We start from the raw sequence: 20567 nt of genomic DNA, 5'->3' as shown, positions 1-20567 counted from the left end.
GTGGTAACCCTGGGAGCCTCTGCCCCAAAGCAGCACCCCTCTGATTTGGATAGAGTTGGAATAGAGAAGGGCAAATGTGAGAGTGTCTGGGGCCTGTGGGTCTCAGATTATATCCCCAAGTTGAATAGAATTAATCTAAAAAAGAAATATATATTATTTTGGCTTGCTTGTGCCTCTTTCCCTTTATTGATATAGAAAACTTAATAAGGCTATGAGTTCTTTTGAAAAGAGGTCATTGGGGTGGCTAGGTGGCACAGTGAATGGAGCACTGGCCCTGGAGTCAGGAGGACCTGAGTTCAAATCCAACCTCAGACACTTAACACTTGCTAGCCATGTGACCTTGGGCAAGTTACTTAACCCCAATTGCCCTGCTTTTCCCCCTCCAAAAAGCAAAAAAAAAAAAAAGAGCTCATCTGGGTTTTTTCCCAAGTGCATAGGATTTAGAACTGGAAGGAACTGTAGAGCTCATTTAGTTCTTCCCTCTCATGCAACAGATAAGTAAACTAAAACTCAGGGACACGATTTGCAGTATCTCACAGTTAATGACAGAGCTAGAATCAAAACCTCGTTCTTCATTTATATCCTGGAGAAGCAGTGTGGGGCAGTGGATAGGCCACTGGACCTGGAGTCAAGACCTAGAAGACCTAGGTGGGTTTCCTATCCTTGAAAATCTTAAAGCTGGAAAACAACTTCTGTGCTATGTTATCGTGGGAATTCCTTTCCTGTATGAACTAAACCCATTTGACATTGGGGTCATCTCTCAAAGTATAACTCTCAAAATCAGTGATTCTATGACATTTACTGACTGTGTGACTCTGAACAAGTGACTTCACCTTTCTGTTCCTCTGATTCCTCATCTGTAGTATAAGGGAGATCTAAGGCCTCTTTCAGCTCTAAATCTATGATTCTGTGCCCCACTCCTCCTTTTCAACTGCTTCCCCTGAAACCTTGGCAAATAGTCTTCCTTGTTAGAATGTAAACTTTTTAAAGATTGGAGGTTTTGACCTTTCTTTGTATCCCGAGAACTTAGTACTGTAGCACATAGTTGCTGCTAATTAAATTCTTGTTGACTGATTGACTCCTTATTGACAGCCTGGCCCTCAAGCCTTTTCCCTAGTCACAGGTCTGCTACTTCATCAGTCTATGACCTTGGGCAACTGGGCCTCTATTTTCTTTACTGTAAAAATGTTCTCCAAGGTCCCTTCCAGCTTTGATATGCTGTGATTCTAGTCTTCTATGATGTTGAGAATGAAGTAATGATCACTTAACCCCTAGATTACTACAGTAGAAAACCAAGGACCCAGAGAGGGTAAAGTTCCCCTTCCACAGTCAACAGCACACAGTAGACAAGGCATGGGAGGTCAGATCCCACACCCAGGGCAATACCCTCAGAATCTGAGAACAAAGTAAGATTGAGGGACTTTGGACAAGTGATTCAGCCTCTCTTAGAGCGAAGAAATACCTCTGTCTCCTTAAACTCCTAAAGCATCTCATCATTGTGGTGTGAAGACGGGAAAGGCTTCTGAGCAGGGGCCCAATGATTGCTCATCTTGCTAGGATCAACCTACATGCTCAAAAACCCATCCCCTAAATTTACCACTCAGGAATCAAATAATTTTTACCAGTGTAACTCAAGGTTCAATCTCATTTGCATAAGAAGCTCCTCTTAGGTGGAGAATGATTATTTGATAGTGTGTGCTTTTGTGAGGGATAGAGTTTGGAAGAAAAGAGATCTTAGTTCTTTTGGCTTTGGGTTTCAGGAAAGGACACAAGTAGTTCCAGGCTCTCTTCAGGGAGAGAGTAAAGGGGAATGAGAAGAATTCCAGGAAGAAGACAACTTGTAGAGCAACTAGTGTCTCAGGAATGTCCCTAGCTTATCACTATAAAGACTTGGGACTGGGTGTCCCTTTCTGGGAGGCAGGGTGTGCATAACTTGAATGGGTAACTTGAATATGGTCATTAGAATGAGGATGTATTCAGCATCTAATGACCTAATTCAGTACCTAATGAGTTCTTTTATTCTTGTCATTGATGTTTCTTAGAGGCTATGGGGGTTGTGACTTGCCCACAGTCAGTAAGTAACCAGCTTTCAGAGATATAGTTTGCCAAGCCACCTTTCTAAAGTCATTAATCACCAAGTCTCTGGAACGCCAATTATTTGACTTGACTGGTCATGAGGCAGTCTTGGGTAGTGAATAGAGTAAGGGACCGGAAGTCAGCAAGACATTCAGTCTTCAAGTGCATTACGTTCTCTGTAAAGAAAAGGGTTGGATTCAATGACTCTGAGGTCCTTTTGAGCTCTGAGCATATGGAATCAGGAGAGACCTGGGGAGCAACCTCTTCATATTTTCTAGTTGTATGACCCTACAAGTCACTCACTTCACCTGTGAAAAGTGTTTCTCACCAGTAAATGGAGCTTACAGATTTGTTCTTCTGATCCCACAGGGTAGTTTCAAGGAGATGTCAACTTTAAAGCCCTATATAAATGTCAGCTGTCGACATATAAATGTCAATATATAAATATATTCACATCTGCCAGAAATATTCCTCCTGCCTTGGATTAACATGCATTTATTAAATATCTACCATATGCAAAGGTGGAAATCCTGGGGACCAAAGACAAAAGCAGTCTCTGCTATCTAGTTTATCATGACCTTTAAGTCAGGATTCTTATCCCCCTTTGCTCTAATTCTGTGCTTACTAAACAACTTTCTTTCTGACTTTGTAATTTGGTGTCTTGTGTATATTGAGCCACAAGAAGGGAGTATCCATGCAGAGAACTGACTAGTGTATTTATGGTGACTATGTTTTCCAAACTAAATATTGGAACACCTGATGTGACCAAGGATGTTCCATTTATAAATCCTCACATTAAAAGCACCCTTTCTTTTATTAAAACAGGGATTTCTGTGAACATTAGAATAACAGCAATCTGTTTTATCAATCCAGCCCACCAAATTTTATCAATTCAATCACCAAAGTGAACTTGATTAGAATAAATTTGTTTCCAAGAGTCTGATAACCTTTGGATGGGCTGATGATGCCAGGTTACCCAGCCTACCTGCAGAGCCTAGGACCCAAGTCCAGACCCTGACCTGATGTGACTCTCCCAGAGTGCTGCCAATAGGAGTCACCCAGCCTGAGCCACAGACCAGCCATATTCCCCAGACAGTCTGACAAAGCAGTAATCCAAATAGAGCTCTACTCTGGCTTCCAAAACAGCTTTCTCCCTCTTTTTTGTTGACCAATGTCTTCCCAGCTAAAAAAAGTTAGCCTGGGAAGTATTTGCCTATACCAGGTCCCTAAGATGGCATTGCCATAGCCTTTATTTCTCTTTCTTTTTCTTGCTCCCTTCCTTTTTTCTTTCCTCCTTTCTTTTTTAAGCTTTCTTTTCTATAGTTAATTTATTTTTAGTTTTCCACATTTACTTCCATAAGATTTTGAGTTTTAAATCTTCTCCCCCTTCCCATGCATGACAGCATGCAGTCTAAAATAATCTCTACCTATACATTCATATTAAACATATTTTCACATTAGCCATGATATAAAGAAGAATTAGCACTAATGGTGAGCAAATAGTATGCTTCCATCTGCCATCAGACTCCAAAGTCCTTTCTCTGGATGTAGAGAGTATTTTCCATCATGAGTCTTTTGGAATTGTCTGAGATCTTGCATTGCTGAGAAGAGCTAAATCTATCAAGCTCAGTCATCTCACAATGTGGCTGTTACTGTGTACAATGTTCTGCTCATTTTACTCAGTATCAGTTCATATAAGTCTTTCCAGGTTTTTCTGAAGTCTGCTTGCTCATCATTTCTTTACAATGGTATCATTACATCATTACAATAGTATTCTATTACATTCATATACTATAACCCCCTTTCTTTTTTCTTTTCTTTCTTTCTCTTTCTTTTCTTTCTCTCTCTTTTTCTTTTCTTTCTTTCTTTCTATCTTTCTCTTTCTTTCTTTCTTTCCTCCCTTCCTCCCTTTTTCTTTCTTTCACCCAGACCACCAGTAACCCATTCAACTTAAAATATTTTCTCAACTCTGGGGAGGGGTGGAGAGAAATGTGGCCCAGCACATTCCTCTTTGACCAAAACCTTGACTAGGAATGAAGCCTCCCTTCATAAGGGATGTTACTCCAGTTCAGTCACAAATGTACTGCATGGTTTTAGGGTAAGTGTCTGATCTTAGAGTTATGGGTTGGAAGAAATTTCAGAAGTTATCTAATCAAACTCTCTAATTTTACAAATGAGGAAACTAGACCCAAGAAAGCTAAGTGGCTTTACTATGTAAAATACTTATGGGCAAGGGTTGTTCCATATTTATCTTTGTATTCCCAGTGCCCAGCACAAGGCCTTGTATTATAGTAAGCACTTAGTAAAAGCTTGTTGGCATATAGCTGACACTTACACATTACTTTAGATACATTATTTCATTGAATTCCTGCATCAAAGGGGCAACTAGGTGGTGAAGTGGATGGAGCACAGGCTCTGAAGTCAGGAGTTCAAATACAGTCTCAGATAATTATTAGCCTAGTGGCCCCAGGCAAGTCACTTACCTTTGTCTCAAAAAGAATTCCTGCATAAGCCCTATGCAATTAGTGAGGTGGATCTTATATTGTCCCCATTTTACAAATAAGGAAACAGGTTCAGATCAATGATTGGTTAAGGGTCATAGTGCTAGTGAATGGCAGAGCTCAGCCTAGAACCTAGGATTCCTGATTCCTAGGGTCCATTGCTTTTTTTCAGGACAGTGCATGGCTCTACTGTCAAATGCCTTTGCATAACCACTACAGAGTCCAGATAAACCAACCCATTGCCTAATAGGTATTACAGCCAGCTGTAGTGGACAGAGAATGCTGGCTGTGGAGTCAGGAAGATCTGAGTTCAAATCCTATCTCAAGCACTTTTTGTTCATGTGACCTGGGGCGAGGCAGTGTCCCAGGCTAAGTTTTTTCATCTGTAAAATGGGGATCAAGGGGAGGCTAGGTGAAGTGAATAGAGCACTGGCCTTGGAGTCAGGAGGACCTGAGTTCAAATCCAACCTCAGACACTTAACACTTAGCCATGTGACCTTGGGCAAGTCACTTAACCTTAATTGCTCTGTCTTTCCCCCTCCAAAAAGGAAAAAAAAATGGGGATCAAAATAGCACCTCCATCATAGGGTTGTTATGAGGCTTAAATGAGATGATATATCTAAAGTGCTTTACAAACTTGAAAGTGTTATATAAATGTTAGCTATTTTTTTTTTCTTTTTGGAGGGCAATTTTTTTGTCAGGGCAATTGGGGTTAAGTGAGTTGCCCAAGGTCACGTGGCTAAGTGTTAATCATCTGAGGCTGTGTTAGATTTGGAGCTACAGAAGATCTTGGAGATTCAAGGATTATACATCTCAAGTTGGAAGAGACCTCTCAGGCTATCTAGGTCAACCTCCTAATTTTACAGATAAGCAAACCGAGGCCCAGCAAGGTCATAGGATCACAGGTTTCTGCTGAGAGAGACCTTAGAGGTTGAGCTTCCTCAAGTCCTCATTTTCCTCTTATTTTCCTCTCCAACATGGACACCTAACTGCCACAAAAATTACTTTTGGATTATCTGCTATTTTTTTGTTTATCTGTGACTTGGCTCATCTAGAATGAGATAATATTTGTAAAGTGTAGGGCACAGTGCCGGGTACTTAGTTGGAGACCTATAAATGCTTATTCTTTCCCATTACTTCCCCAGGGTTCGTAACCTTTAAGACTTCTCCCTCTCCCTTACTCCCACCTCATCCAGTTCAATTGATTTTGCCTTACAAATGTCTCTCATTAGGCCCCTTTTCTTCATTCAACAGCTACCACCCTAATTTAACCCCTTCTCACTTGGAAAATTGTAGTAATTTCCTAATTTCTTCCTTCACTCTGGTCCTTAATTTTTTTTTGAGGGGGGAATACAAGGCAATTGGGGTTAAGTGACTTGCCCAAGGTCACACAGCTAGTAAGTATGTCAAGTGTCTGAGGCCAGATTTGAATTTAGGTCCTCCTGACTCCAGGGCTGGTGCTCTATTCACTACTGCCCTGGTCCTTAATTTCTAATCCTTCCTCAAACAGTCAATCAGTAAGCATTTACTAAACATATTGCATCCCTTCATGTTTCATTCTAGCCAAATTGGTGTATGTGTTGTTCTCTGTCCCTGACTTTTGATCTTCCATCCCAGGCCTTTGAACAGGGTGTGCCCTCCAGGCCTTAAATGAGTCATTCCTAGCCTCTAGGATTCTAGATTCCTAGTTCCTTTCAAAGCTCAGCTTAAATACCAACTGTAGTTCAGTCTTACCTGACTCTTTGTGACCCTATTTGGAGTTTTCTTGGCAAAGATACTAGAGTGGTTTGCCATTTTCTACTCTTGCTCAGTTTACAGATGAAGAAACTGAAACAGGATTAAGTCCAGGGTCACACAGCTAGCACATATCTGATACCCTATTTGAACTTAGATCTTCCTGATTACAGGCCAACTGCTCTCTTTTTCACCTTCTGGATGTCCCTTTTACAGGAGGGCTTTCTGGTCCCCCCCTTCCCTCCTACCTCATAATTATTTTACACTTAATTCCAGTAGTTTGTTTTAACTTAACACACGTTCATCTAGTTTTCCTACCAATAGAAATATAAACTTTCTCAGGGCAAGTAGTCTTGTTTTTGTCTTCATGTTCTGGAACCCTAACATAAATGATAGTTGAATGGAATGGAATTGACTCTGCCCTCTCACCCCATCTGCCACCCCCATTCCTCAGTGCATGGCCTCAGGTGACTCATTAACTTTGGTGATTGTGTCCCTAGAAACACTCTTTCTGGATCTCTCTATCCATACTTTTCTCCACCCCACACCCCAACTTCACCTACTTATCCTAGGCCTTTCTTCCTTCCTTAGACCCAGTCTTGCCCCACCTAGAACACAGGTCTTAGACTAGCTTTGTCTTCTCCCCTCCCACCTCTCCTGCCCCAAACCTCCCAACACCCACTTCATGATTCATGGTGTAGCTTCATTAGCTGCTCAGAGATAGCCAGGGCCCACAGCAGCTGCCCTTTCCTGCCGTGTCATTGTAAGACTCTTGCCTTCTTTAGAGCACTTCAACACAAATGTGGGGAATAGTCTCTCCATGAGCAATGATAATAAACTATTGAGTCATAGAATGAACCCTGGTACAGCAGAAGGAATCTTAGATTAAGAATCAGAGGATCTGCCTTCCAAACTTGACCTCAACATTATTTGAACTATATGATCTCTGAGGACCCATCCTTTATATTACTTTGGCCTAACCCCTCATTTTATAGGTGGGAAAATTAAGGTGAAGAAAGAAATTATTTGACCTGACTAAGTTTGAACATATAATCACCAAGTTATGTGGAAGGACCTCCCAGGTCATTTCACCAGCCTGATTTGGGGGTCTTCTGATTCCAAATCCCAGGCACCATGTTGGGATCCAAAACATCAGATAATCTGCAAGTTTTTTTCTTTGAAGGGTTAGCTTCTAGATGAAACAACCCCCAATCCCACCCCCACCACCAACTTTTTTTTGGCACCCAGCCCTTCCTTCTCCGTTGTGATTAGCTCAAGCTTATATTGAAATGAGTTTACAAGTTTGCTTTAGCATTGCTTGTAGTCACTGATGGATCAATGTAGGGAACTGGTTTCTGATGGCACATTTGCCAAGGAGAATCCAGGAACCTGGAGATAGTGCTGACATCAAAGAGTTTCTCGCATCATGGAAATACTTGGGTTGACAGACAGTCGGGAGGAGAGAGTGACTGACTGTCTCTGCAAAGCCTCTTCTTGCCAACCTGCTCTCTCTTTCCTATCTGAACTCTTTGTTCGGGGTTGGCGTTATCCAACAATTGTCTGGTTTGGGTTAGGGATTTCCCCCTTCTATCCTCTAGTTCCATCTCTGATTCCATAAATTGGGAGAATTTGGTGTGTTTCAGTAGGCTCTTGGGAAACTTATAGTCCTCCCGAGGTGGTTTCAGTTTCTCACCTGTGCCCTCGGGCGAAGAACAAAAAGGCCCCAAACTGCAGAACCGACTTTCAGAATGATCATAATTAAAAAAAAAAGGGGGGGGGGGGAGGTAGCGCAGAAGAACTGGGTTTGGAGAGAGAGGAATCTGGATTCAAATTCCAATTCTGGCCACTTCCTTGGGTAAGTCATATATGGAACTGTTAACTTATCTGTAGAATGAGAGAGTTGGACTAGATGCCGTTCTGAGGTCCCCGTCTTTGTTTTTAGGCAAAGAAATGACTTTTTTGTTTTTTGTCTCCTAATCCCTAGCCATTATCAGTTTGGATTTTAGTCGGTACTTCAAGTTTGCTGATTTAAATTTGAATTAACGAGTAAGAACTTGAAAGAGGAGTTTATGGAGGAGCTGAGGTGGTGTTGTAGGGTGTGAACTTTCCCTGTCCTTTTTGCGTAGGAATACTCTGTGAAAAGAGAGGGAAAACTACTTCTTTGAGCTCAGTTTCCTTATCTGTAAAGGGAGAGGATCGAATCTGAAGTTCCATAACAATTATGAATCTACGATCTTAATTCCCGTTCTGGATTCTTCCTCTCTCCGCCTATCTTTAGGCTAGAGAAAGAACGAGTCGTGGAGTCTTGAGCGACCGGGGGACAAGCTCCTTTTACCCTTCCTCAAGGACCAGGGACTGGACCTGGAGGGGGACCCGAGAGGTCACGTCTAGTTCAACCTCCTTTTACCGAGGAGAAAACCGAGCTGCAGAAGGGTTTGACTTGTCCAGGACCTCACAATTTGCGCAAATGGTGGAGCCGGGATTCTAACCTGGGGCTTCTTCTGAGTTCTTAGGTAAGGGAACTTTCAGTTCTAGACAGACCCTAGGATCGGTCCTAGTGACTGGGCTGCGGCGCTGTCCTCAGTCTGACGGGTACTACTCTTGAGGATGGGGCAAAGACTTTCCTCCCAATCCTGAGTCAACACAATTTTGGGGCCTTGCAAAAAAAAAAAAGCGGAGGGGAAGTATGGTGGCGGCGGCTTGGCGAGATTAAAAAAAAGGGGGTGATGGTGAAGTAGAAGAATTCAGGCACATTTATGCAAAATCTGGAAGCTAATAATATTGATACACCTCTGACATTGATTAGCTCGAAAGATTTAAAGGGAACAGCTTTAACTTTTAGGAATTGTGGTGGAGGGATATCTTGGAGGAGCGGACTGGATAGAGGGTGTGTGCATACAGGAACAGGAGGTTCCGGGGAGCCAGTACTCCCACCTCCCCAAATTTAGGAGGCTCAACACTTCACACTCTCACTTCTCCCCTAGGGATCTGGCTCTCAGCCCGCTCGATCCTTCTTTTGCTCACCTCCTCCCACCCCGCCCCTGGGGCTTGAGGGGCGGAGCTAGCCCTACGGCCCGCCCCTTTGATGTGCGCCGGCGCGTCTATGATTGGCCGGCCGCTTTGTGACGTGCGGGGACTGCGGTGGGCACTGGTGCAGCGGTAGCTGCAGCGCCGGCCGGAGCTCTGGCTCCGGCTCCCGGGCATTTAAAGGGGACGCAGCGGGGGCCCTGGGACCAAGGTGGGGGGTGGGTTTTGGGACGGGGTTGGGGGGGGGGGGGGGGAAACCGAGCCAACTCGATCTGCGGCCCCTTGGGGTGGGGGACTTGTACATCGGAGCCCAGGAACTGAGGGGAGCGTAGGACAACGCGTCCCCTCTTGACCCTGCCCCCCTCATTCTATCCCGCACCCCAATATCTCATTCAAGCCCCTTTCCACCTCGCACGCACACTACCAAAGCTCAGCCTGGACACACTGCTGCCGCCACGCCACTGCTGTTGCCGCCGCCGCCGCCGCCGCTGCCACTGTGAGTCGCGGGAGAAGGGGGTCTGAGGTCCGGGTTTCGGGTGAGGGGCTTAGGTGGTGTTTGGGGAGCGGTATTGCTCGTTGCAGTGCGTGACGGAGCAAGAGGCTACAGTGTGTGTTTTGGGTGTATCTGTCGAATCTGGGAGAAGGGATGGGGGTGGTGTGGGGTGTGTGTGTTCTGACTCCTACCCCAACCCGGGGTAGGAATTTGGAGTCTTCATGCACCACTACCCCCTCCCTCCCCTCCCTGGAGCCAAGCCTCATTTGGACTCCATGGCATGTGTGCCCATTCTCTCCCTGGCATTCTCTTGCAAAAGCTTCTGTCCACCCGCGGCTGCTTCTTCCTGACTCTCTCTCCCACCCTAGTTCTAACTCTAGCCTTGCCTGGTCTCCTGCTTTCGTTAGTCCTCCTGGCCCTCCCAGTGCCTACTCCCCTTGTCCTTCTGCCCCTACCCTTCCCCCACTCCATCTACCCTCTCCTCCCCAGAGAAGAGCCCGGGGCCAGCTGGGGATGTTCCAAAGTGTTTCCTTCGAAGCCATCTCTAAAAATATCCCACTCTCACCCTCTGCCACCTTCCTGACCCCAGCGAGAGGTCCATTCCAGTCCAGCAAAGACCCCAATTGAGTCCCCTAAGAGGAGCTACCCTAGCCTCCTCCCTCACCTTATTCTTTTGGGTTGGGTCTTAGCTCCTAACGGCCCCTCCCTCCTCAAAGGTTGTAGCTTAATAGGGATTTCTTAACTCAAGAAGAGTTAAGCAAGATACTGGGGATGCAGGGGATACTTAGAAAAGTGTAAGAAGTGGGAGGTGTGTATTTGCGGGGGTGATGGAGATATTGGCTAGAATTACTGAGAGACCAGAGAGCTTTGTAGTATATTCTATTTGTGGCAGTGCTGTGTACTATGGGGGAAGTAGCTCAACCTCTCTGGACCTCTTATTTATGCATCTTCAGTAGGTAGTGAGGAATCCTTCTGCCTTCCAGAGGTAAGAAGGAGGAAGACTCTGATGAAGAGGAGCCCAACCTGGGAAATGAGAATGATCTTGACTAGATTTTAATGTATTCAGTGGAGAACTGAATTTTGGTCTTGGACGGACAGATTACTATGTATTTTCACAGTCCTCATTTCCTACACCCACATCCCTATTCAGAAACAGCCCTCAAGATAGTATCCCCACATAAGGAGGATGGAGGCCACATTTCAAACGTGGATGCTGGGTACAAATAGCCACTTTTTCCTTCCTGTTGTTCATGTGCAACTCTTTCTGACACCATGGACCATAGCATGGATGCTTGTCCATGGGGTTTTCTTGGAAAAGAGACTAGAGTAGTTTGCCATTTCCTTTTTCTGGGCATTAAGGTAAACAGAGGTTCAATGACTGGCCTGGGATCATACAGACACTACTGAGGTTGAATTTGAACTCTGGTCTTTCTGACTCCAAGCACTCTATCTGCTGAGCTGTATAGCTACCTTTGAGGTCTGTCCTTTCTGATTCCAGGTCAGTCATTGAACCTCTGTTTACGACAGAAGAAAGCTATTTTAGACTTGGAGAGATAGGGACCTGAGATATTAAGTTTACTACCTTTTCCTGGGCCTTTTCTTTGCCTCCAGAGAATGGGGAGGAGAGCAAGAGAAAGGGAGGTGTTAGGTGACTGGGGAAGTGACTACCTTCCAAGCAGGAGTCTGGAGAGACTAGAGTTTTGCTGATTGGCTCTTTGAAAGGATTAGAATGGGGAAGAAGATGGAGCTAAGATTTCCCTCCCTATAAAAATCTATCCACTCTCCTCTTTAGTTCTCTAGGGTAGGAGGGAATGAATGTTTCCACATTCTATTCCTTATTCCTAGAGGGATTCTTTTTGATGAAGGCAGAGGGATAGAGCTGGGATACTGAGATATTGAGGTGAGTCACCCATTTGAAAACCTAGTTAGAGGGAAACAGATTTGAATTCAGGTCTGAGCCATCCATGTATATGTCTGCTGATGGTACCAAGGAGAGGAAGGAAACTTCACCCTCTGCATCTCTGCCTGATCCCCATGGAGGCAGGGAGATAAGATGACAGGGTTCTTTGTGTTTGGGACTTGAGGAGAAAGGGAGAATTGAAGCTGGTGTGGCAGGAGGAGTAAACTGGTGCATGGAGATCCTTTCCCCTAGAGATTCAAGAATAGGGCAGAGATTTGGCAGTGGTGTTACCACATCAATAAGGACTCAGTCTCAAGTTCTCTTACTAGTCGGTCTCTGTTTCCTGTTAGTATTTGCTTGGCCTGGAATGCTATCTCCTGACCTTTTTTCTTCAGCAGGAGACCTTCTCCTGGCCCATCCCCAAAATGTGTTATCTTTTTGGAAAAGGCTGGGAGAGCTGCCCACACTCAACCCCATGAACAAATGTCCCAGGGACAATATTATCCAAATTATTTGTAATTGTCCCCATCTCTTATGATTTCTTACTTCCCCCTTCATTCAGTATTTTAATTTCCTACTGGGCCTACTTTCACCACTTTCTGCAGTTGCTCTTTATCTGACATTGAACTTTGTCCCCCACCAGAATCTGATACGCTCCTCTCAGAGCCAGAACGTAGTTCTGTTGTATGGGAAACTTTCCTGCTATTCTGTTTTATTTTGACATTGGGATTTTTGGTATGAGAAATGATATAAGGTCATCTTTAGGGATGTGGAGCTCTTCTCTAGACTCTGTCCTGGATAGGACCTTTGACTAATAGCCATTAGGAGTTCCCAGCCTCTCAGTCCAGGAAGCAATAGATGAGTCAACCGTGAGGAAGCTGGAGGGGTCCTTTGTCTTACTGGAATTGACAGATAGAGGGCAGCAACCAACAGGGCATCCAACCCCTCCTAATCCTGATTCTGATCTTTTCTATCCAAATACTCCCACTACCACCCGCCCCGCCCCCCTCCCCCCTCCTAGAGATTAGGGGCATCTGGACCCTGCAAATTAAACCATCCAATTTAAACTACATTGACTGGCATCCCGGAGAGGGCAATCAGCTTCTCTGTGAAGGTGCCCATGAGACTCGTGAAGTGACCAAACCCAAACCTTTTCTCCTCCTGCTCCCATGTTCTTTATCTTGGATGTGATTTCCATCATCACCCATCTCTTTTCCCACCCCAAGAATATTTAGTCAATTGCAAGTCCCATATAATGGTACACTCTGAAATGAATACTCTCCTGGCTTCCCACATCACCCTGGACTATGAAACCCAAGTGTTCCCTAATTCCTTAATGTTGCCTAAACACAATGTCTGGCGTTTATATAGTACCTATTAGAGTGCTAATTCTTCACATCCATCATAATAACTACCATTTATATAACCATTTAAGATTTGCAAAGTGCTTTACACATATTCTGGGTGGTCCCAAAGTCTGAAAGTCCATCCCTTTTCATCCCATTTAATCCTTACCACAATTCTGTAAAGTATTGTACTACTATTACTATTATTCCCATTTTGCAGATGGGGAAACAGACTGAGAAAGGTGAAGGGACTTACCCAAATGAACTCAGCTAGTGAGTGTTTAAAGGCAAGTTTTGAATTCAGGTCTCTGACTCCAAATCCAATCTACTGTGCCATCCATATCTCATTTGATCCCAAAGACTCACTGAGGGGCAAGTATTTACAGATGAGGGGTTCTGAGATGTTAAATGACACCCACAGGGCTAGTAGTGGCAAAGCTGGGTTCTCATTCCTTTTCCTGACCCCAGCTCTTTCCACTTCACCACAGCTACTACCCTAGCATAGTGCCTGGCACATGTTAAATGTTTTTAAAAAAATGCTTGTGGACTGAATGACCCAGCTGCCACTACTCTCCCTCAGTGGTGGACAGAGGAGTAGAAAGGATGATGAGTAGGTATTTGGAACCTCCTGGCCCTGAGCTTGTATGTGCTGCTCAGTTTCTCTGATAGGAAACAGCAGAAATCATCCCTTGATGGGGTACATGGGAAATCTGGATTCTGTGTTCTCCACTGACTTTTCTCATGTGATTATCAGGGAGATGAGAATACAGCTGTTGGGAACTACGGGTAAAAAGTTTTGCCTGGCAGAGCCCCGGGTAATGTCCTGAGGATGAACGGGTGTTTTCCAGTCACTGGCTTGAGATGCCTATCTAGGGTAAGTAAGTAAGTAGCTCCCTCTGCTGGCCATTCAATTATTTGTGGAGGGGTATGAGGAGGGAAGTAGTCACAGGTCGCCCAAAGGGCTGCCCTAATACACAGGATATAAATAATTCCCCTAATACTCTACCCTTTAGCTCCTAATCTTGAGGTTATATGTATCCTACTGGGAAGAATGACCAGTGCCTTGTACCCAGTACAAGGCTGTCCATTGTGTCCAGCTCTCCCAGTATCCTGGGGCATTGGGTATCTCAAGTACTTGGGAAATAGGGTCACCTGGAAGCTGCCCCATTGGTCAAGTAGGAGAACCAGCTTCATATCCCAACTCTGGAAAGTAATAGGTAACCTTAGGAAAATTGGTTTGCCCTTTTTGTACCATGGAGACAAAGACAATCAACTTGGTTCCTCTTTCCCCTTAGGTGAAAATAGAGGGGATGGAAAAAGGGGAGGTTCTATCTAAATATACAGCTTTCTCAGTTATCTACTTACAGTCAAGAGTATTTGTGTAGAAAAGGATCTTAGAAATCAGTCTATCTTCTCATTTTACACATGAGGAAACTGAGACACAGTTGGGTGAATGGCTTGCCAAGGCTGCATGGCAAATGGAGTGGTAGAACCAGGACCCAGTCATTCTGAGTCCATTCCCCCATGCATAGTGATTTGGGGTTAGGAGAGTGGTGCTGGAGGTATTCAGAATATTCCAGAATTGTACATAATGCTATCAACAAGAAAGATTCCCAGTCAGTGGAGGGAGAGCTTGGTCTGCTGTACTTTCCCTGTGTCTTGCTCCTTTCCTCTACTCCTTTCAGGCATTGTTTGTCTCACTGTCCTTCTCCCCTTCCTCCTCCCTTTGTATTTCTGCTCCCTGTCCTTGCCACCCCTTTATCTTGGCTCTCCTTTCCTCCCCATACTGAACTCTCTTCTCCATCATCTCCCTCTTCTTCTCTATCCTTCCTGGCATGATGGACCTTTCCCCTCCTGTCCTCCTTCTTTGTTCATGACCCCTTCTTTTCTGGTGCCACTAGCTCTATCTCCTCTGCTAATGGGGGCCACCTCCCCCATCTGGTCAGCTTCCTCCCTTCTTTCCTACTTCCCATCCTCTGTCATTGTCCCCCTCCTCCCTGTCTCCCAGGTGTGCTGTACTTCCCTGCGGGATGGTCCCACACTCCCCAGCCCTAATTCTGCTGTCCGGCTGCTTGGAACTCTGGCAGAAACCCCGCCTGCTGACACCCCCCTCCTGGGGAACTGGCAAGTGATTAGTGATGAACCAATAGTTGGGAGCCCTTGGGAATCTGACACCTTAGCTACAGGAACATTTTATTTCCACATTTGTGCAGGAAACTGCAACAGAGGCACTCTTTGCTCTCACCTCCTTCTAGAACAGGGGTTCTTAACCCTGGTCCCCTAAGGATTCTGAGGATAGATTTTTGGGGTCTGTGAACTTGGATGAGAAACAAATAATTAACTCATAACTGAAATTTAGCATTCTTTGCAATTATGAATATAGGCAACAATATGAAGGGGTCCATATGCTTCAGGAGATGCCCAAAGGGGTCCATGACACAGAAGAGGTTAAGATCCTCTGAATTAGAAGGACTAATATCCAGGTCTCTAAGATAGGGTCAAACTCAATGTTGACTGGGCCTCCAAAGCCACCATTCTTGGTACTTAGACTCATTGTAAAAACCTACTGAATCTTGGAGAATAGGTCCTTGATTTTATGCACCCTAAGCTAGGGTCTCTCCCTTTGACCACAACCATGCTAGCCATTCCTTCTGCTTGAACCACCCAATGATTGCTTCTGGGAAGTAAGAGAGAGGAATGAGGAAATTCCTTGGTTGTGTGTATGTGTGTGTGTGTATCCCTCCTCTGAGTGCCCCTCGAATTTATGTCTGGGGTAGAGGAAGGATACATAAAGATGGGGGTTGGGTGGGAGTTCTATACAGAAAAGGGCTAAAGGGTAGAAAAGATGGCTCTAGGAACCAGCTAGAAAGAATTTGCTACTGAGAATATTGGGGGGTGGGGAGTCAGCTGCCCCCCTTTACAGGGTCTAATGGAGAAGAGCAAGGACATAAATAATGAAAAGGAGCAGCTAATTCAAAATAACACCCCTCCCCCCCAATATGTTACTTTTATTTGGGGAATGTATCATAAATTTCTCCTGGGAAAGGGGCAGTACATCAGATCCCCCCTTTCCAATTTTTTTTTAGGAGGATGTAAAAATGATTTTGCAGTCACTTGAGCATTTCAGGGGCAGCCTCTACTATGTCGGTCTGGGCTGGGGCTGGGGCTGGGGCGGGCAGTGGGCGGTGTTTAATAAATGCCTCAGGTCCTGAGTTCCATCCGGGATAAAGGGGATTTTTCTGATGAAGGAATCTGAGCAGAGACAACGAGGGAGGAGGGGGGAACGGGGGCGGCCCCGGGGTCTCGCAGGGTTGAAGCTATGCCAAGGCTAACTGAGCCCATGGGTCCCCCTCAGGTGGTGGATGTGGCAGCGCTGCTGGCGTGGGAGGCTCTCTAACTGTCTTCTCCCCGGCGGGCTCCTGCCGCGCCGCTTCTCGCTTGCTCCCTCCTCCCAGGACAGCACCAGGATGGCGGAGCCAGGGGCACCCCGCTTCTTGTTAACCTTCGATTTTGATGAGACCATAGTGAACGAGAACAGCGACGACTCAATCGTGCGTGCTGCTCCCGGCCAGAAGCTGCCTGACAGCCTGCGGGCCACGTTCCGAGAAGGCTTTTACAACGAGTACATGCAGCGGGTCTTCCATTACCTAGGTGAGCAGGGCGTAAAGCCACAACACTTCCGCGAAGTCTACAAGGAGATCCCCCTGTGTCCGGGCATGACCGACCTCTTCCAGTTCTTGACCAAACAGGGCAGCTGCTTTGAGATCATCCTTATCTCAGACGCCAACACGTTTGGCGTGGAGAGCTCCCTGTGTGCTTCGGGCTACCGCGGCCTCTTCCGAAAAATCTTCAGCAACCCGTTGGACCCAGATGAGCGTGGCGTATTGGTGTTGCATCCTTTCCACAAGCACTCCTGCACTCGCTGCCCTGCCAACATGTGCAAGCACAAGGTGCTTGGCGACTACCTGCGCGAGAGGGCGCAGGACGGGGTGCACTTCGAGCATCTCTTTTATGTAGGCGACGGCGCCAATGACTTTTGCCCCATGGGGCTGCTGGCGGCGGGCGATGTGGCCTTTTCGCGCCGCGGCTACCCCATGCACCGACTCATCCAGGAAGCCCAGAATACCGAGCCCTCTTCGTTCCAGGGCACCGTGGTGCCCTGGGAGTCGGGAGCTGAAGTCCGTCGTTACTTGCAGGAGATGATGAAGAAATGCTAAGAGCCCTGGAGGGGACAGAGCCCGTGGTCTGGCCGGTTGGGGAAGGTGACCCTCCTGGGCTGCCTGGTCTCTCCCAACCCCTACTCCCTCCGATTGGGGACCCCGGGAAAGCAAAATCGTGTTTTAATTACCAACACAAGAACTTTTTCTCCCTCCCCCCCCCCCCCCATTTACTTTAGTTTATCCCTCCTTTGGACTCAGTCCTTTCCAACTGCTCAGCAAGAACCCTGGGCTCCATCAGTTTGGGAGATGGGAGAGGGGGCAGAAATACATATATACATATAACATTTGTGTGTATATATGCATATATGTATATATCTATATCTATATATTACATATATGAATAAGGAGGCAGTAATCATCTATGCAGTTAGCCCAGTCCGGCTGTCCAGAGTCGGGTCCTGACAGTACGGCAGTGCACACCTGTTTGAGGGGAGCCAGACAGTGCTACCTGACATTGGATGTCAGTATCAGGGCTTCCAAGATAATGCCTACACCATCATAATTTTTGTGGTGAGGCTGTTCTGGGTGGGGACGGGTGAGGTATTTAAATAGTTGCTTTCTGTCCCTGCCACCAATGTGCAACAATGCCTCCCCCCAGCCACAGGGAAAACTTCCCAATATCCTCAGGTTCTCAGGCCATACCCTCTTCCATCTACCTGTTGGGAAAGAAGAATGCACTCAGCCCCCTATCCACCTGCCTGCTTCTGGTCGACTCAGCTTGCACCCAGTGACCCCTATAGAGTTCCCTTCCCCACCCAGTTGCAAAAAAAGGGCGGGCGGTTGGAAGAGCCAGGGAAGTTGTAGCCCTCTAGTGGTGGAACGAGGTAGCGTCCAGTCCCAACTCTCCTAGTGGCCCCCGCTTTCCACCCCCCCAACTATGCAGCAAGAGGCCAGTGACCTCTCCAAAGCCTCAGCAGGAGCTGGCCCCCCTCATCTCCACTTAACCTCGTCTTGGATTGTTTGGAACTCAAAGCCATGTTTTTAAGCAGAGCCAGTGCAAGTCCAAGGTCCCTCTCCTTCCCTTTCTCCCAGCTGTGTTTGAGAGCCATAAAGGAAGTGAAAGGGGAAAAGGCATCTGAGTGAGGTCTCCTTTGTGGGGGAGGCAGCAGGAGGGAGGCCACCAGTTAATTGATTCAACCTTTTTTTCTTCTTCTGAGCCTTCTCTTGAAGACAGTCCTTAAATATGGGGTATGTAGGTAGTCTCTGCTCTCAGGGAGCTCCCAGGGTAATGGTTCCAGGACAGAGACAGTGGCAAGGTAACATCCAGAAAGAGAATAAGGCCTAAAGGGCCCCCAAATCTAGAGACAGGAGGCACAGTCTTATCCAGCCTAATTAACACAGGTGAAATGATTTGCCCAAGTCACATAACAAAAGTTTCCTAGAAGAGGGATGTTTTGGTTTGTCCCCCTAGGCTTATTGGGGTGGGATCTATTCCAAGGTTGGGGATGATATTCATATGGTTGGTGTTGAAAATTAGAGATGAGAAAAGATGTTTCAGAACAAAGACTTTTGTTTTGTAACTTTTTTTTTTGTAACTTTATGCTTCCCAACAAGTCCCAACAGTCTTTACTTTTTTGGGGGGAGAGGGCAATTAGGGCTAAGTGACTTGCCCAAGGTCATGGCTGATTTTTGTGTTACATAAGTGTCTGTGGCTGTATCTGAATCCAGGTCCTGCTGACTTCAGGGCCAGTGCTCCACTGTGCCACCTAGCCACAGTCAAGAGCTTTAACAGGGTTTTATTCAAAGTGGGACTGAAAATAATCTCCACTCCTGGAGACATGACCACCAAATTTTAGACTATAATTTTCACCCACCAACAAAATATCTGCTGGCACCATCTTCTTGCCTCTCCATCTCCCCACCAACCATTCCAGACAATTCCACCACAGCTCACAAAACAGAATCTCACTTGGGATCTTTTGGAGCTGATGCCTGATTTCTGTTTTTATTTAATTTACTGAGTTTTTCTTTCCCTTTATTTGCCCCAGTTTTGTCTCCAGGCACAGGGAAAAGCTTGCCTGAAGGGCTGAAGTTACTGGGAATATTGGGAAAAGGGTAAGGCCCTTGGCACAAGGAAAAGGTAGATAATGGCATCACTTCATCCCTTTTTTGGTACCAGAATTCCCAGGTGGCAGGAAGGACAGGCTATTAGCAGCTTGGCTCCACGTAGTTTCCAGGGAAGAAGCCAGAACCCTCTGAGGTGACACCCTCACACCAGCCATCCGAGTAGCGGCGGGTGACACAGATGGTGGTACCCACATCAAAGGAGAGCTCGTTGTCTTTCTGGCAGGTGTAAGGGTACAGCGTCACCACTGTGTGGGAGGAGGGAATACCACACTGAGACCCTCACGTAGGGGGCTTGTCATGTTACTTAGAGATCCTGGGTTTGAATCTTGCCTCAAAACTAACGGTGACCTTGGGCAAATCACTTGATTTATATTGGCCTAAGAGGCGGTGCCTCTTAAGCTTCCTCAAGGCATTGATCCTATGAGCTCTGGGTCTCAGGACAGGATGATTCCAACATTGAACAATGGGGAGTACAAGATGAAGCCCCAGGGTTTTGCTAAAAGACCTCTTTTTCTGGAAGAAGTACTATATTCCTAAGAAGTAAATGAGAATTCCTTTCAGAGGGATGCACATAAATTTCAGTTACCATTACTATGCAGTTTTAAGTTCACTCCCTCTTGTTCATGACTCCATTTGGGGTTTTCTAGCAGAGATACTGAGATTGTTTTGCCATTTCCTTCTCCAGTTTATTTTACAGATGAGGAAACTGGGGTAAAGAGTTAAGTGATTTGCCCAGAGGTCAGATTTGAACTTGAGGAGTCTTCCTGACTCTAGGCTTTGCTGCCCGCCTCACTTCTACCTCCTACAGTGTAGGAATTCGTAAGAACCTCAGGCTAAATCTAATTCATACCTGAACAGCCATTACCCCCAGTAATATTCCCAACAGGTCCAGCTTCATTTTGAAGACCTCTTGGTCACAATTCATTTCCTCTGGAAATCACCAGTCTGAATCTACCTCTTTAGTTTTGCCCCATATAACCAAAGAGAACAAATCTGATCATCTCCCCCATGATAGTTCTTAATCCAATTCTACTATATGGGCCCTGGTTCATTTGCTTATTTAGACTGCTCCCCGCCCCCCGCTCTCCGGGATTCACTGAACTTGAGGTTCAGTGTCCTTCCTCCCTCCATTCCCCCCCTCCTCTCCCCGTCCTCCTTCCTCCATATCACACTTACTACCTCCCTCACTCCTTACTTTCGTCC

General features: G+C 46.0%; 2 protein-coding genes and 1 pseudogene across 5 annotated transcripts in view; 1 reads left to right on the top strand and 2 right to left on the bottom strand.

Moving 5' to 3' along the window:
* LOC138143211 (ankyrin repeat domain-containing protein 7-like) overlaps positions 1 to 9515 on the bottom strand; it is a 62158-nt pseudogene extending 52643 nt beyond the window's left edge.
* PHOSPHO1 (phosphoethanolamine/phosphocholine phosphatase 1) lies at positions 8383 to 18369 on the top strand. Of its 2 annotated transcripts, none has more exons than XM_069064366.1 (3): positions 8383 to 8824; positions 13832 to 13951; positions 16533 to 18369. In XM_069064366.1, the coding sequence occupies exons 2-3, from the start codon at positions 13907 to 13909 to the stop codon at positions 17292 to 17294; spliced, it is 807 nt and encodes a 268-aa protein (XP_068920467.1). In that variant the 5' UTR covers positions 8383 to 8824; positions 13832 to 13906; the 3' UTR covers positions 17295 to 18369. The 2 variants fall into 2 exon arrangements, with proteins under 2 accessions (XP_068920467.1, XP_068920466.1); XM_069064365.1 differs by lacking the exon at positions 8383 to 8824 and adding an exon at positions 9594 to 9834.
* An 845-nt stretch (positions 18370 to 19214) lies between these two features.
* Positions 19215 to 20567, bottom strand: part of ABI3 (ABI family member 3) — a 13153-nt gene continuing 11800 nt past the window's right edge. For 2 of the 3 annotated variants that reach the window (XM_069064362.1, XM_069064363.1), the window contains exon 8: positions 19215 to 19609. In XM_069064362.1, coding sequence (XP_068920463.1) covers positions 19446 to 19609 — 164 coding nt within the window. In that variant the 3' untranslated portion in view covers positions 19215 to 19445. The remainder of the gene's footprint in view (positions 19610 to 20567) is intronic. The other variant, XM_069064364.1, reaches the window with a different exon arrangement.

This window comes from Petaurus breviceps, unplaced genomic scaffold, assembly GCF_028583685.1.
Source record: "Petaurus breviceps papuanus isolate PSGF00001 unplaced genomic scaffold, PetGlider_PUasm1.0 90630, whole genome shotgun sequence".
NCBI classification, from domain to species: Eukaryota; Metazoa; Chordata; class Mammalia; order Diprotodontia; family Petauridae; genus Petaurus; species Petaurus breviceps.
Note: the sequence above shows the minus strand (reverse complement) of the source record. Positions and strands in the feature narration are given on the sequence as shown.